The sequence below is a fragment of the Danio rerio genome, chromosome 15, assembly GCF_052040795.2.
Source record: "Danio rerio strain M-AB ecotype USA chromosome 15, GRCz13ab, whole genome shotgun sequence".
NCBI lineage: Eukaryota > Metazoa > Chordata > Actinopteri > Cypriniformes > Danionidae > Danio > Danio rerio.
In genome coordinates, this window is record NC_141035.1 from 46,069,132 (window position 1) to 46,085,000 (window position 15,869).

Genomic DNA, 15,869 nt, shown 5'->3' on the forward strand with positions numbered 1-15,869 from the left:
ACGTGAATAGACATCCTACAGCATGCATGAATGAAGCGGGGCGAATTGACCGATCGCCACGCGATTCACTCGAGTTAGAAAATCTAAACTTCAGCAGACATTTCCGCAGCGTTAACAAATCAGAAGCTTGCTCTAGTATGGGCAGAATATGACAGTGCCTGTTGCTGGTGTCCCAAGTGGAAATCCTCCTGCCAACACGAGGGAACATCTCATTAAACTGGACTGGGCTCAGTCAGAAACACCACTTAAAGTTTCCATCATCCAGGTTAAGTTTCTGGAGGAGTTGATGAACTCACAGATCTGGTGCACCTCTGAAATCAGGATCTAATAGACTCAAACACAGCGCCAAACAAATCTACACCACACTACAATCTACTGTTTTTCAGCCTTCCTAAAGCGCGTAAAGCACAGCTACTCTCTCTATAAAACCCATGTTAGCCATTTAGCAGCAAAGCTAGAGTCAACCAAACAGACAGTGCTGTATATAATACATACATACTGTATATAATATTCAGGTCTGGACTCTGTGGAGGCCATTTCATGACTGTTTTTGTTTCAGCCGCCGTTTTTCTCTCCAAATATGATTTCATTACATTAGCGCTGTGTTTAGGATAATTATTGTGGTGGGAAATAAAACCAGTACAAAATAGGTGCTTTTTAGTATGACAAATTAAAACACCCATACACACTCATTCACACAAAGACTCATAAACTACAGCTAATTTAGTTCATCCAAGTCACCTATAGCGCGTGTGTTTGGACTGTGGGGAAAACCAGTGGACCTGGAGAAAACCCACGCCAACACGCGGAAAACATGCTAACTCCACAGAGAAATGCCAACTGGTCTAGCTGAGACTACAACTGGCGACCTTCTTGCTGTGAGGCGATCGTGCTACACACCTCCTCCAGCCTCAGGGCCGCTCCAGCTGCTGTTGCTGATGTCCTGGATGAAGCTCTTGTACTGAGTGTTTATGCAGGACTGTGAGAAGGTTTTCTGCATTAGACGAGCCACAGCAGCGTACCGATCGTACGGGTCACCCAATGACGAGTCCAGCATCACACCACACAACACCTTTATGGTGATGTTCGTGCCCACAGCACCCTAAAAAAACACACACAACACACAATTATTCAGTAAGCTGCTCCGGTACACACTCAAATATAATAATAAAAGAAAAAATGTTGTAATTAAAAGTGATTAAATTGAATAAAATGAACATGTAAAATCATTGAAATAAATAAATAAAAAGTTACATTAAAAAAATTAAAAATAAACAAAAAATAAATTAAAAGAATATATAAAATACAAAAATGTAAATTAAAAACTAAATAAATATAACATAAAAAATAGATAATATTAAATGAAAAATATATTAACAAATTAATCAGAAAAATTAAATTAAAGTTTAATTATAAATAAATGTAAATTTAATAAAAATTAAATAAAAAGAACATACAAAATCATTAAAAAAATCCATAAAATTACATTAAAAACAAAAAATTATAAAAAATGTATCAGTTTATTTTAAAATAAAGTAAAATAATAGTAATTTTTTTATTTAATTAAATTAAAAGAATATATAAAATAAATACATAAATAAAACCTGTCATGGCATATATATACTGCTACTCTCTGGTAATTTGAAGTGCTTCTTTAATCCTTTTACTCCTCGCTCTGAATAAAAGCGTCTGCTAAATGAATAAATGAACAAATGTAAATGTAATGATGGAAACCAAATCTACAAGAAAACATAATCAAAAAATATATACAGCTGAAGTGTTAGTTTTTTCCTTTTTAAATATTTCCCAAATGATGTTTGACAGATTCAGGACATTTTCACAGTATGTCTGATAATACTTGTTCTTCTGGAGAAAGTCTTATTTGTTTTATTTCGGCTAGAATAAAAGCAGTTTTTAATTATTTTAGAAACATTGTAAGGTCAAAATTATTAGCCACTTCAAGCTAGATTTGTGAGAACAAACCATCGTTATACAATAACTTGCCTAATTACTCTAACCTGCCTATTTAACCTAATTAACCTAGTTAAGCCTTTAAATGTCACTTTAAGCTGTATAGAAGTGTCTTGAAAATTATCTAGTCAAATATTATTTACTGTTATAATGACAAAGATAAAATAAATCAGTTATTAGAAATGAGTTATTAAAAATATTATGTTAGAAATGTGTTGAAAAAAATATGCTCTTCATTAAACATAAATTGGGGGAAAATAAACAGGGGGGCTGATAATTCAGAGTTTAATAATTCTGACTTCAACTGTAGATTGAACCTAAGGATTTTTTTTTTACTTATGAGTAGGATTCATTGTGAAATTATGTTTTTTGAGCTATATAAAATGTAACATCCTGTTTCACACCAACCAGACATGCATATGAACAATAACAATATTGCTTTTTTATTTACTTTATTTCAGTTAGTTTTTTCCCTATAAACAAATAGTTCATGAATGAATAATTTATTTAATATATAATTTAGTCTGAAGTCCATACTGCTTAAATAATCACAAAAAATGTGACAATAATTTATATATTCAATGTATTAATATTAAATTATGTTTATATTATATTCAATTGTTAATATTTATATATTTTTATTTCAAGTCATTAAAGTTTTTTTTTTTTGCTTAAACTAAAAATTTAACATTTAATTAAAAAAATTACTTTTTATATTAGTATAACATTTCATTAAATATATAACTTAGTCTGGAATTCCCAGTGCTTAAATAATCAATTAAACTGATAACGGTGTAGTGTTAATAAAAAATGTAACTACTAAAGTTACATTCAGTTATTAAACTACAGTAAGTTCAGTTACTAAACTGTAACTAAATTTTTAGTTACTTTTTTTTTTTTTTTTTGCAGTTTTATATTAATACAATATTAAATTATTAATATTCATAAGGTAAATCATTTACATTTTGGCTTTAACTAAGAATTAAACATTTATATAATTATAAGAAAAAGAATATAATTGTATAATTAATATAATTTTTATAACAATATATTTTTTTTATTTTTTGGACATATAAATCAACTAATAAATCAACAAATTGACATATATGAGGGTGAGATGGTGGCTCAGTGGTTAGCACTGTCGCCTCACAGCAAGAAAGTCACTGTTTCGAGTTCCTGCTGGACCAGTTGGCATTTCTATTTCGAGTTTGCATGTTCTCCCAGTGTTGGCCTGGGTTTCCTCCAGAGGCTCCGGTTTCCCCCACAAGTCCAAACACATGCACTATAGGTGAATTTGGATGAACTAAATTGGCCGTAGTGTATGAGTGTAAATGAGTGTGTATGGGTATTTCCCAGTACTGGGTTGCAGCTGGAAGGGCATTTGCTGCGTAAAACACATGCGGGTTAAGTTGGTGGTTCATTCCACTGTGGCGACCCCAGATTAATAAAGGGACAAAGCCGAAAAGAAAATGAATGAATGAATGAATGAATGAATGATCACCTTCTAGAAACTGTTTGTCAGACATTTACACTTTTTAAAAAAAAAGTCAGACTGATGAAAAAGGCATTTGAGGACAGAAGTCTGGGAGCGTCTGCTAATCAGGATGTGAGCTCTAATCTATCAGAACCAGAACCAAAATTCCAGGAACATTCCGAGATTGGACTCTGATTACAGACACACACCTCTTAATCCAAATTCCACTTAAACCCTCAATTACTGCCCAGGTCGCAACAAGGACACATGCGTGTGCGTGTGTGTGTGTGTGTGTGTGTTTGACCTCTTACATGAACCACATCTTCATTAATCTGGAGTGTTAATTCACTTGAAGTCATGTTTATGGTTATATTCTGCGATAAAGAGTGTTGATCCAGCACTGGATTTTGCATTCTGCAGTATAATTCAGTGTGCATTAGGGATGCAAATACAGTTAGCTCACAGTTCAAAACATACCTCGGTTTTTTAGCACGGTTTTCGGTTTGGTTCGGGTCTCATGGCCTGACAGGTGTTTTTTTTATATATATATAGGCAATAGGAACAGTAAGAGGTTAAGGAGAAAAAAAATAAAAACGATTTATTGCAATACTCATTTTGTTTTACTTAAAAGCCAAGAAAAGTCCACTAGTTCCTAGTGTATTGTATAAAAAAATTAACACTGAAATCTCACAGCTGCTGGTAGCCCATGTACAAACTGGGGAACACATAGCATCCTACACTTGAAAATAAACATACATGTGATGTTAATAAAGATAAATTGGCCATTTCAAATCAACATATTTGTATTTAAATAAACATTAATAAACCATCTTAATTATCTCAGTGCTGAAAAAATGCGAGACTGTAGTCTGTAACGTGGATCGAGTGCTTTTATAAGATGACAAAAGTCCACATCTCCAATCCCCGAAAACGGCTGCAAATCTTTATCAATAAACAGCCGCACTGCCTTTGTATTTTTATGTGTTTCTCGGAATCAGTTGGGTATGTTTGCTTGAAAGATTCAGCGAGGGATTGTTGCTGTTTGGAGGACTTTGTTACCTTCTCTCTTGCTGGGTGATGGCGCTGCAGATGTGCAGTCATGGTTATACGTGTAAAACAATGCTTGCACACAGTTATTTTTTTGTTCACCGTTTTTTCTTTAATTGGCATTATACTTACCGGCAAAACCGAAATGTCCTCACACCGCAGATTAGAAAGATGCCGGCGCTTCCTCGTACTGTTGCCTTACTTCACCGCCGCTCGCCATGTTAAAGTGTGGAATGATGGTCAAGCGCCCCCAAACTTTAGAGCATAGTGATTGAATATTTACTCGTGGGGAGGAGTTTCCTCATCTCAGCTCTTGGACTTAGAGGCACACACAGTCAACTCGGGGAGATGTAAAACACACATAAATTATTTAAACGCAAAATTCACAAGCGCAATTCACAAGCGCGTATTGAACCGTTGAGGTCGAACCAAACGGTTCAATATTATATTGAGAACCGTGGCATCCCTAGTGTGCAATATTGAATATACAGTATAAAGTCAACATTATTTGTTCTCAACTTTTTATTTATTTATGTTTTAATTGTTTATTTAATGGAACAAAGACATTTTCATAGTATTTCCTATAATATTTCTTCTGGAGAAAGTCTGATTAATATAAAAGCAGTTTTTAACAGATTTAAAACAATTTAAAGGGCACCTACAATGAAAATCATCTTTTGTGAGCTGTTTGAACAGAACTGTGTGCAGCTATAGTGTGTCCTCAGTAAAAATGAGGTGCTATAAAGACTATTTTAATTTTTTTTTTTTAATTTTCTGACATTTAAATAGTATCCAAATCCCTCCCATTTTAAGGCAGACCGCAACGTGATGTAGGAATGCGGTTAATTGATCACAAATTGATTGACAGCCGCGTATTAACATGTCTTCAGAGTAATGCGAATAATCATATCAACATGATAGGAAGTGCACAACGCAACTAGGATTAAATAATCTGGGGTGCGTTTCCCAAACAACGATGTAACACACTGCTGAACTATCATAGTAAGATGCTTCGTTTGGGAAAAGAAATATGTAGTGACGGGTGTTTCCCAAAACCAGTAGTTTCTCTGTTGCAGATCCAATGTTTGTAACGTCACGTTAGTTATAATGTAAAACGCCCATAATGATGCTCTAAATGGGATGGAGTGACAACTTCTTTAAAGAAGAACCCCATAATTGTGCAAATGCTATTGTTTTACAATTCTGTCATTTCTGGACTACATATTCACACATGCTTCCTCATCTAGACTGATTACTCGCACCACCTGAGGATTGTCAGAGACTGATTGCACGCACTATTTAAGCCACACACTCACCCATTCAGTTTGCAGAGTCTTGTTTACTGTAAGTAGCACTACAACGTGTTTCCCAGTCTTGTTATCCTGTGTACCGACCTTGGACTTGTTAGCATCCTTGTCTTCGTCTGCCGCTTGCCTTTTGACCTTTTGCCTGTTACTGATTACGATCCTGGACTGCTTTCACATACCCGTTTGCACCTGTATTGACCATTGCTTGCCTGACAACGAATAAACCTGCATTGTGAATGTTACCTTTAGTTGTATGCGTCACTCCCCGTGGTTACACAAACCACTGCAGAAATGTTCTAACCAACAGGCCCATGTCATATACAGCACAGATACTTAATAAATGACCTATAAATCAAAAGCATTAACGTATGCTGTATAGTTTTGTTTTCACAAGCTATCTAGACGTAACATAAATTCCGCTTTTAAATAATAGGTCACCTATAGCTTTCGTCATGAGCCATGACTATGTTCCAAATAGTATCATTGTTTTCAAAGTGCACTGCGAAAACAGCGGAATTGTAAACATGAGGATCACTAAAACTTAACTGGAAAAATACTTTGAAAGCAAATTACACCTAAGCGAGATGACCTTAATGCTTTTTTAATCATTCTAAGTTTAAATGTTACAATGCTCTAAATGAATATGGCATAGGGGGGATAAGTGGGAATAGAACACAGCCAGGAACTATGCTTCTAACTACAGCTCCAGAGGTGTATTGGCAAGCATAGACGTTTGTGACGCAGTTTGCGAATGTTTGTTAAAATGTTGGATTTGGGAAACACAAAAATCATCGAACTACGTTTGTACAATGCAACTTGCAACCTTTTTTGGCTAACAATGGTTTTCGGAAATGGTTTGTTTTATACATTAACATAATAAATATTCAAACAGCAGTGATTATTAACGTGTATCCTGTCCCATTTGCTGTGCAAACATAGTGTAAATTTAAAAGCGCACGGTGTGTGGGTATGTGTGTGTGCGCAAGTCCTGTAACGACATAGTGTGTGACTCATCATTGCAGAAAGGCTTGAATTAACTCCACAACAAATACATCAAATAATCAGTGGGGACGGTTCTTACTGTAGTTTTTCTCACAAACGTTACGTGAGATCTGCTTCCTTCATGTCTGTCACTGTGCTGTTTATCTGACGCAGCCAATGCAGAGATTGGGGCACACTCTGACAGGTACGTGGGAACAGTGGGCGGGGAAAACTACCATTGAAGGGACAGGCAACAAAAACAGTTATATTGTGTTCAGAGCAGATAAATCCAATATTCAGAAAGGTATAATAAATCATCCGATAGGAGTTTTGAGCTGAGACTTTACAGACACATTCTGGAGGCACAAAAGACTTATATTAAATCTGAAAAAAGGGGTAAAATAGGTGCCCTTTAAAGTCAATACTATTAACCCCCTTAAGCATTTTTGGATTGTCTACAGCAGGGATGTCCAAACTCGGTCCTGGAGGGCCGGAGTCCTGCATATTTTAGTTCCAACCCCAATTAAACACACCTGAACCAGCTTATCAAGCTCCTTCTAGGTATACTAAAAGTTCCAGGCAGGTTTGTTGAAGCATGTTGAAGCGAAACTATGCAGGAAACCGGCCCTCAAGGACCGAGTTTGGACACTCCTGGTCTACAGTGTTTGTGTGTGGATGTGAGAGTGTATGGGTGTTTCCCAGCACTGGGTTGCTGTTGGATGGGCATCCGTTGTGTAAAACATATGCTGGCATAGTCAGCGGTTCATTCTGCTGTGGTGACCCCTAATATATAAGGGACTAAGCCGAAGGAAAATGAATAAAAACAAAACAAAATCAATTTTAAAAACGCAAATGTAAAAATGCTGATTGTTTCCGATAATGGTTGGATTTATCGGTTAAGAATATACAGTCTGTACAGTTTAACATCATTACGTCTATAGGAAGAACCCATAAAGGTAGCTGTACAAATGTGTGTGCGCATGTGTGTGTGTGTGCGTGTGTGTGTGTGTATGAGAGAGATAAGGGGCTGTTTATTGTCAGGATCTCTTGAGTCAGATTACCAATAAACCGCTGAGCTTCAGAACAGCAGGAGCTTTTAGAGCTGAAGAAGATTGAGTTACAGAGAGAAACTGAATGAAAGAGGGAGAGAAGCGCTTCTGGAGCAAACACACATATTCATGAGCAGATATTATTTTGGACTAGTTGTGTAAGTTAAAGGGGTGGTCCACTACAATAACATATTTTAAACTTTAGTTGATGTGTAATGTAGCTGTGTGAACATAAACAACATCTCTGAATGTAAGACGCTCAAAGCTCAATGCAAAGGGAGACATTGGGTTTTACAGAGTTAGCTTAGCAAATCTTACACCAAAAGAAGTTTGGGGACTACAAAAAAAAAAACACATCCGGGCTAGTGAGATCACAAACGTTTCAGGTTATCCACATACACCTCACGCAGAGAAGTGGTGTGGCCAGAAGCACTGTAATGTTATAGCAGAGAAAGCTAAAATGGTGTCCAAACGCTGCTATTTCCACAGAGCTTCATCTGTTTCTGTATTTGGGCTTCCAAAGGACATGACACAAAGAGAGAAGTGCTTACAATTTAATTTTAATTATGTTCCAGAGAATTATAAAAATATATATAGCTAGCATTTGACAGCTTCCAAAATCTCAGTTCTGAGCTGGATTCTGCTGAAAACCTCTCAAAGGAGCAGCTCCAAGCATAATAGCTGAAGCTGTGGTTTGTGAGCCACAACCTGTAAGTATTTTTATTTGTTAAAAATTGATCTATTACATGCACAGTTTCTAGCGTTAGCGGTATGTTGTAGCGAGGATGTAAACAACGGGAAATGCTGTTTGGCACCGCTAACAATTTAGCTACAAATTCATATTTATCAGTCAAACCGCTGTAAACAGCCACAGTCTTCAGCAGCGCTGCATTGTCTCTCTATGCCGCCACTTTCCCTGCGTTCTACATCTTAAATAACAAACTTGCAAAAGATATGTGAACGCTTTATACTACTTACACATGCTTATTCTGAATATATGTGAAAGACACTTGTCAGAATTTATTTTAGAGAGCAGGTGTGAAGTTCAGCTGTATCTGACTGACAGTATTTACACAGAAGAGGCACATCGTGTGCTAGTAGGGGCGCAATGCTTTTGTGGAGACATAGAGCCGATCCAGTGTTGCCAGATTGGAAATGTCAAAGTATCGTACCAGAACCTCAAAATTATCGTATTTGGAGGAAAATTAGCGTACACGAGTCAAACTGAGAGTATACAGCTATTATCTAGACGCATAGCGTTTTGACACAACATGCAAATTACCACAATACGTTAAAAAAACTAGGTACCTTAGTGGGAAGGTTCAAACTCCACCTCTGAGTTTCTGTCATTGAATGTTGCATGTTGCCAGATGTTGAGGGATTTATTTTCTGAGGTGTGCATGCTTGTTTTTTTACAAAGTTAGTCTCATCAAAACAATGTTCACAAGACGCATTTGAATGGGGAAAAATGAGAACATCAAGGGAAAACTCACGTACTTCTCACCTTCCTTTACAGCACAAATTGTTTTAACATTATTGCTTAAAACCTCAAACTGAAAACTATTGACCTAACCAGGGGCACGTGCAGCAGGAGTGTTAACGCAAAGAGTTTAAGCTCTTTGGTTAACTCATGAGAGAGAGAGTCTTTCTCCACGTTGATTGGCTGAGAAGAGGCAACGTAAGATGACATAGAAAACGTGCCTAACTCTACCTACTCACAGACAGTACAGAAAAGAGAAGAAGATCAAGAAGTAAAGAAGCCCGAAGATTACAATGAAGTTACTTTTAAACGCCATTAAATTCTGAAATTATCGTACATTATAGGATTTTTCTCATTATTGATCGTACATCATACAGAGGTCGAAATTATCGTACAAATACGATAATTATCGTACGTCTGGCAACACTGAGCCAATCCGCGAATTACAGCACATTGTGTTAGCTGACCAATCAGGGCCTCTTGAGGGCGGGCCTTTCGGAGGAACTAGGAAATATGATGCTGTTTTCATGTTAGCTGAGTAGCTGTGTATCAGGGCTATTCAACTGGCAGCCTGCGGGGCAAGTTCAAGGCAATTTGTTTCGGCCCTCCAAATAGTGTGAACAAGATATCAAAAATAAATTTAGTTCAGTCAAAAAATGGCACCTATAGTTATGAAGTGACGTGCGTCTGCTCAACATAGCAAGAGCTGCAGTTAAAGGCTGCGCAGAGTGTGAGTCACCTGACATTAAGCGAGTGGCGCGAAATGGGCTAATTAAAAAAACAAGGAATATAACTTTTAATTTATATATAGATTATTACTAATTTGGAACTAGATTATATAAATGTATATTCCCACAAATAGAGATGTGAACCTACACTGGTCACACGGTTCGGTTCGGTTATAATTATCATGCCATCGATCGGTTCAATTCGATATTTCGGTGCATCAGTGCATTGGCGGTGCTCTTCATACACAGTTTTATATTTTCTTCACAGCAGCTGTTCTTGTATTAAAATATATGAATATATTGATATTTATATACTATTCATAATACAATTTTGTAATTTAAAACAAAAAGTAGAGGTGTGAACCTATACTGGTCTCACGGTTCGGTTCGGTTACGATTATCATGACATCGATTCCGTTCAATTCAATATCTCGGTGCATCGACGATGCTTTCCATACACAGTGTTATATTTTAGGAGGGAGGCTATAACAAGCTGTTTGTATAAACACACAGACACACAGCACCACACTAGCTATGTTTCCATCCAAAAATGCGAATAAACTTTATGCGCAAAACTGGATTATCGCATAAAAGTTGTGTGAATGAAGCAGCGTTTTCATCCAACGAGTCAAAGCGAACAAAATCGTCACTTCCTGATTAAGTGGCGCCAAATATCAACAGTAAAAACTGCATTTGCTGCAGTAGGAGAAGCCGCATCAATCTTTTCTAAATGAATGCGCCTCAGAAGACAATCCTGACAAGCAGTGAGCGCGCAGTGGCTTTTGAAGGTGTCATAACATTAATACTGAAATGGTAAGGCGTTTTATAATGACCAAAACAACATTTCAGATGTTTTATAATGTGCTCAGCCTGTTGTTTTGTCCATTCACACACATTTTAAGCATCACATGATCTCTTTTAACAAAATCACATGACTTTTTTTAATGCGCATGCTGGAGTTTGTGCGGTAAAAGTGTTTCCATCGCAGTTTATGCGCATCTTTTCTTATCGAATAAAAAGTTTATCCTACCCAGTTAGGTGCATATGTTTTTTATGCACATTTTCAAAATTTATGCGCATCATGGCGTTTCCATCAACTGGTTTTTTCATGCGCATATGCAAAATGCGCATAAAATAGGTGGATGGAAACATAGCTACTGTCTCTCATTGACACAAATACACAGACATAGACAGCACCAAAACACACACACACACACACACACACACACACACACACACACACACACACTTAAGCCCTCGCAATAGGGAGAGCTCGCGCTAAGCGAAGCAAAAATTTTTTTTTTTTTTTAAATACGAAAAAAAGAAACACTTTTCCGATGGTCCCTTACTAAGAGCTCCTCTCAACGCGAGCTCTCTCGGCTAAACACATATTGCGAGGGCTTAAACGAAGCAGTGCTCGTAATGTCGAGCAAAAAAAAGAAAAAGACAGCTGTGAAACATAACCAGCTTTGTCTTTTTGTAGGAAACACACTTTAGATCTTTTTAGGGTAAGAGGTTTTTGAGTTATTGCCGTCTATAACTGAATGTGTGTCAGTAATATCGAAACCAAAACTAACTGAAGCGCGCTCATTTCTGGTGCCCCCCTGAATGTACAGTGCCCTTAGCATTTGCCTATGGTGCCTTTGCCACGGGCCGGCCCTGAGTTAGCTGAGTGTTTTAAATACTCGCGCTCACCTCCCTCGCAACAGAGCGCATAGGAGATAAATGACGTCAGTACATAATAACCGGTTATGATTATTACTGAACCGATACTGAATGGTCCGCATCTGCATCGCGGTGCACAGAAGAAACAATTCATTTTGACACCCCTACCCACAAAGACTTTTCACACCACATCAAGTGCATTTAAACGTACAAAATTATCAACAGTCTTATCAAAATTATGTTTATTTTATGTGGTAAATGCAAATCAGCTATCCAGAAAACTATCTTTACATGCAAGGTTGCATTAAAGTAACTTGGGAAGTGGGAGTGAAACGTCTCACTTATCCCCTCAATGCATTCCAGCCAATTGCACATCGTAGTCACATTTTCACCATGTGGGATGTGGATGTCATAACATTACATATTATTATGCCAATTGCCGGCAGCTAGCTCTCTGCAACTCTCACATGGTCGCCCACTGAAGCCAAGCAGGGCTGCGCCCGGTCAGTACCTGGATGGGAGACCACATGGGAAAGCTTGGTTGCTGCCGGAAGTGGTGTTAGTGAGGCCAGCAGGGGGCGCCTAACCTGCGGTCTGTGTGGGTCCTAATGCCCCAGTATAGTGACGGGGATGCTATACTGCTCAGTGAGCGCTGTCTTTCGGAAGAGACGTTAAACCGAGGTCCCGACTCTCTGTGGTCGTTAAAAAATATCCCAGGATGTCCTTCAAAAAGAGTAGGGGTTTAACCCCGGCATCCTGGCCAAATCTGCCCACTGGCCTCTGTCCATCATGGCCTCCAAACCATCCACATATCAACTGGCTTCATCACTGTCTCCTCTCCTCCAATCAGCTGGTGTGCGGTCTGGCGCAAAATGGCTGCCGTTGCGTTATCCAGGTGGATGCTGCACACTGGTGGTGGATGAGGAGATCCCCCCCATTGTGTAAAGCGCTTTGAGTGCCCAGAAAAGCGCTATATAAATGTAACGAATTATTATTATTATTAATTATGGCTAAAACCGGGCAGCACGTGGCTCAGTGGTTAGCTGTGAAGATCAGTCGATTCATCAGTGGATCGCTGGTATGTCAGCTCAAAGACAGACCAGCTGATCTTCACAGCTTTAAAACACTCCACTGTCTGTATTTGTGGTTACACTTAGGCCCCGTTTAGTGCGTTTTAGTTTTAAAATGGTGTTTTAGATCAAAAACGATCCGCGTCCACACTAGCGTTTTACCTAGCGTCTCTGAACATATCTCCGTCCACACTACGCCACCAAAAACATATATCACGTGACCAATCGCGCACGCTGGGCATGCATGTTCTAGCATAAACAGGAAGCATGCTCGCTCGGCATTTGGTTATTGTTAGTCAACAAACGCCGGTTGAACATTAAACGCGATGACAAAGAAAGCAAGAGAGGTATTATTGTGGACAGACGACGAGGTCAAGTTGTTACTAAACGTAACAAATTAATAACTGCACAATGGCGCCTAAAACAGACAATAGTGCAAACAACGCTCCCATTTCTGTGCCCATGTTGTTGTTTACGGTACTGTTTTCCAGTAGCGTTAAAGCCATGTGTTATAGTCATGTGATAGAGGCTTGACGAATTAGGGAAGGATACGCAATGAAACAAAAGCCCCAATCAGGTAGCGAATCGCAGCAGTCCCGCCTCCGTTTTCAGATGTCTCCGTTTTTCCTCATCCACACTAAGACGGAGCAGCAGCGTTTCAGAATGAAAACGGCCTCTCCAGCGTTTTCAAAACGCTCCGTTTTCGGCACTGGAGAACTCCGTCGTAGTGTGGACAGATGGCGTAACCGCAGAAAAACGTATGCGTTTTAAAACGAAAACGCATTAGTGTAAGCAGTGCCTTAGTAAACAGTGGTGAGTTCGGTGACCTTCACGACCAATGACAGTAATTTCTGTTGAGAAATGGCCAATCAGCAGTGTTTAAAAATTAGCTCAACAGCTAAATGTTTGCGGGAAACGGACGTTTTTAAAACTTCAGCACTGAATGGTACCGAATACCAGTATCACATTGTAGGAAATACAAGCTACACACAGTCTTTAACTTGAATTCTGGCTGGAGTTCAGCCTTTTTGTCTTTTCGTGTTTGTGATGAACTTGTATTAACACACACCTCAAAGGCCCGGTTGTCCTCATTGTATTGCACTACATCCATGAAATTCCCAGCCAGAGACTCCAGGAGATACGCAGAATCCATCTTGGACTGGATCTGGAGTTTGGAGCACAACCTGAGAGACGGAGAGGAAGACGATCATGCTGAATGTTCATACACTGATCTGACATTTAGACAGCAAATCACACACTATTATTCCACTCAGCCACGAGGCTCCGCCCACAAACCCACAGTGACATCATTCTATCTGGTGCCCAGGAAGGCCGAGCGAAACTGGGAATGGTTTGTATATTTGGGAAAAAGATTAGGTCATTGTGTGTGTGCGTGTGTGAATCACAGCAAGGCATGTTCAGCTCATTTTTCACAGCCACAATGAAAACGGTTAAGCTTAATTAAGCTTAAGCTGAACTTGTGTTCAGTGAATGAACGTCGCCTCGTGGATCCATCCCTAAGAGGAAAGAAATCACTTTCCCAAACTCTCGCAATCAATCTTCCCAATTGGTGGAATGAACTCCCTAACAGCATCAGAACGCCAGAGTCACTCACTGTCTTCAAGAAACGACTAAAAACTCAATTATTTAGTCTCCACTTTCCTTCCTAGTCTGCAATTGCCAACTTTGGAAATGGCAAACCACCTTTTTCCAGTAAAGCAGCATGGCCTCGGACTTGGAGGTGCTGATTCTGATCCCAGCCACATCACACCGCAAACCGCCCCAGTGCACGCTGAAGGTCCATGTTCGATGAAGCCAACAGAACAACATCATCTGTGATTAACAGAGATGCTGTGGTCCCCAAACCGGACACCATACACTCCACTTTGAAATTCTGTCCATAAAAATTATAATTATACATTAAAATGATAGAGAATACATTTAAAATGTTGTATATATGTTATGTATATATGAAGTTCTTGGATTACTTTCCTCGTGCATTATTGAATTATGTTAGATGCATTTATGAACCACTGAATGTGCACTTGAAAATGCTTCATTCCACTGTGGTGACCCCTGATAAATAAGCCTAATATTGTTGCTAATAATGCTAATACTGTGAGTTTGAATGCCATGTTTTGCCACACTACTGAAAGCAGCAGCAGATAGTTCACCTCAGATCTTGAAAATAAAATGAACCATTTGAAATTTTATTATTTGTTCCTTTTTAAATGTGTTTACTTTAATTTCCCTTCTTATTTAAAGCAGTATTTTGTTCCATTTACATGATCATATTCGCTTCGTCACGTGCAACAGAATAATTTTTTTTGTTCCCAGAATTTCTACAGAAAGTCGCTGCAGGTGCTTTCGATACAAAGCACCTTCCGACTGGAACAATCTCCCTTTCTTTTTTAGATCAATTAAATCACTTTGTCTTTTCAGGGCTAATTTATTTTCTCTTCTGGAAACAACTTACGAATGTTATTGATATTGGCTCCAAACAAAGTGTTTATTATTTATTTGCATATCAAATTGTTTGTACTTTTGATTATATGTTGTTGCTTATTTTGGCTTCAGATTGTGGGAAGTGTTTCAGGTGGAGTGTGCTGCTTGTTTGATTGTTTGTCTTGTCAAGTGTATGTACTTTATGATGTGTTGTACTCTGTTTGATTTGTGAACTTTTTAGGGACCCCCTCGAAAATTAGATGATTCATCTCAAGGGGCTATCCCATTCAATAAATTCAAATTCAAATTGAACTTCAGAACTGTGACTGAGTGCAAACCAACACATATCAGTGATTCGCCATCTACATTTAAAATGTTAAAGAGGTTTAATGTGTATTCGATTATAAACCTTACCATTTCGTTGGAGTGCAGTGAGTGCACTTTTCTGTGCTTCTGAATGACTGTCTTTAAATGTCGTGTTTCGTCTGGTGCAAACAGCCAAATTGCTTATCACTGCAAATCTCATCATGTAGCGTGTTGTTAGGACACAAAGTTACAATGTAACCTGCTCACCTAATCTGTTTACGCTCGTAATATTAATATTATTTGCTAATTAATAACCTCATGTGGAACTCTGAATCTGCGTCTCATT

General features: G+C 38.3%; 1 protein-coding gene across 3 annotated transcripts in view; it reads right to left on the bottom strand.

Moving 5' to 3' along the window:
* The window catches only part of prss59 (serine protease 59, putative), a 42,435-nt gene that overhangs the window by 7,729 nt on the left and 18,837 nt on the right, over positions 1-15,869 (bottom strand). For 2 of the 3 annotated variants that reach the window (XR_015508641.1, NM_001080562.2), the window contains 2 exon segments: positions 13,842-13,956; positions 901-1,102 (listed from right to left, as the gene is read on the bottom strand). Coding sequence is in view for 1 of the 3 variants with exons in the window: in NM_001080562.2 (NP_001074031.2) it covers positions 901-1,102; positions 13,842-13,956 (317 nt within the window). In the remaining 2 variants the exon portion in view is untranslated. 3 annotated transcript variants of the gene reach the window in all.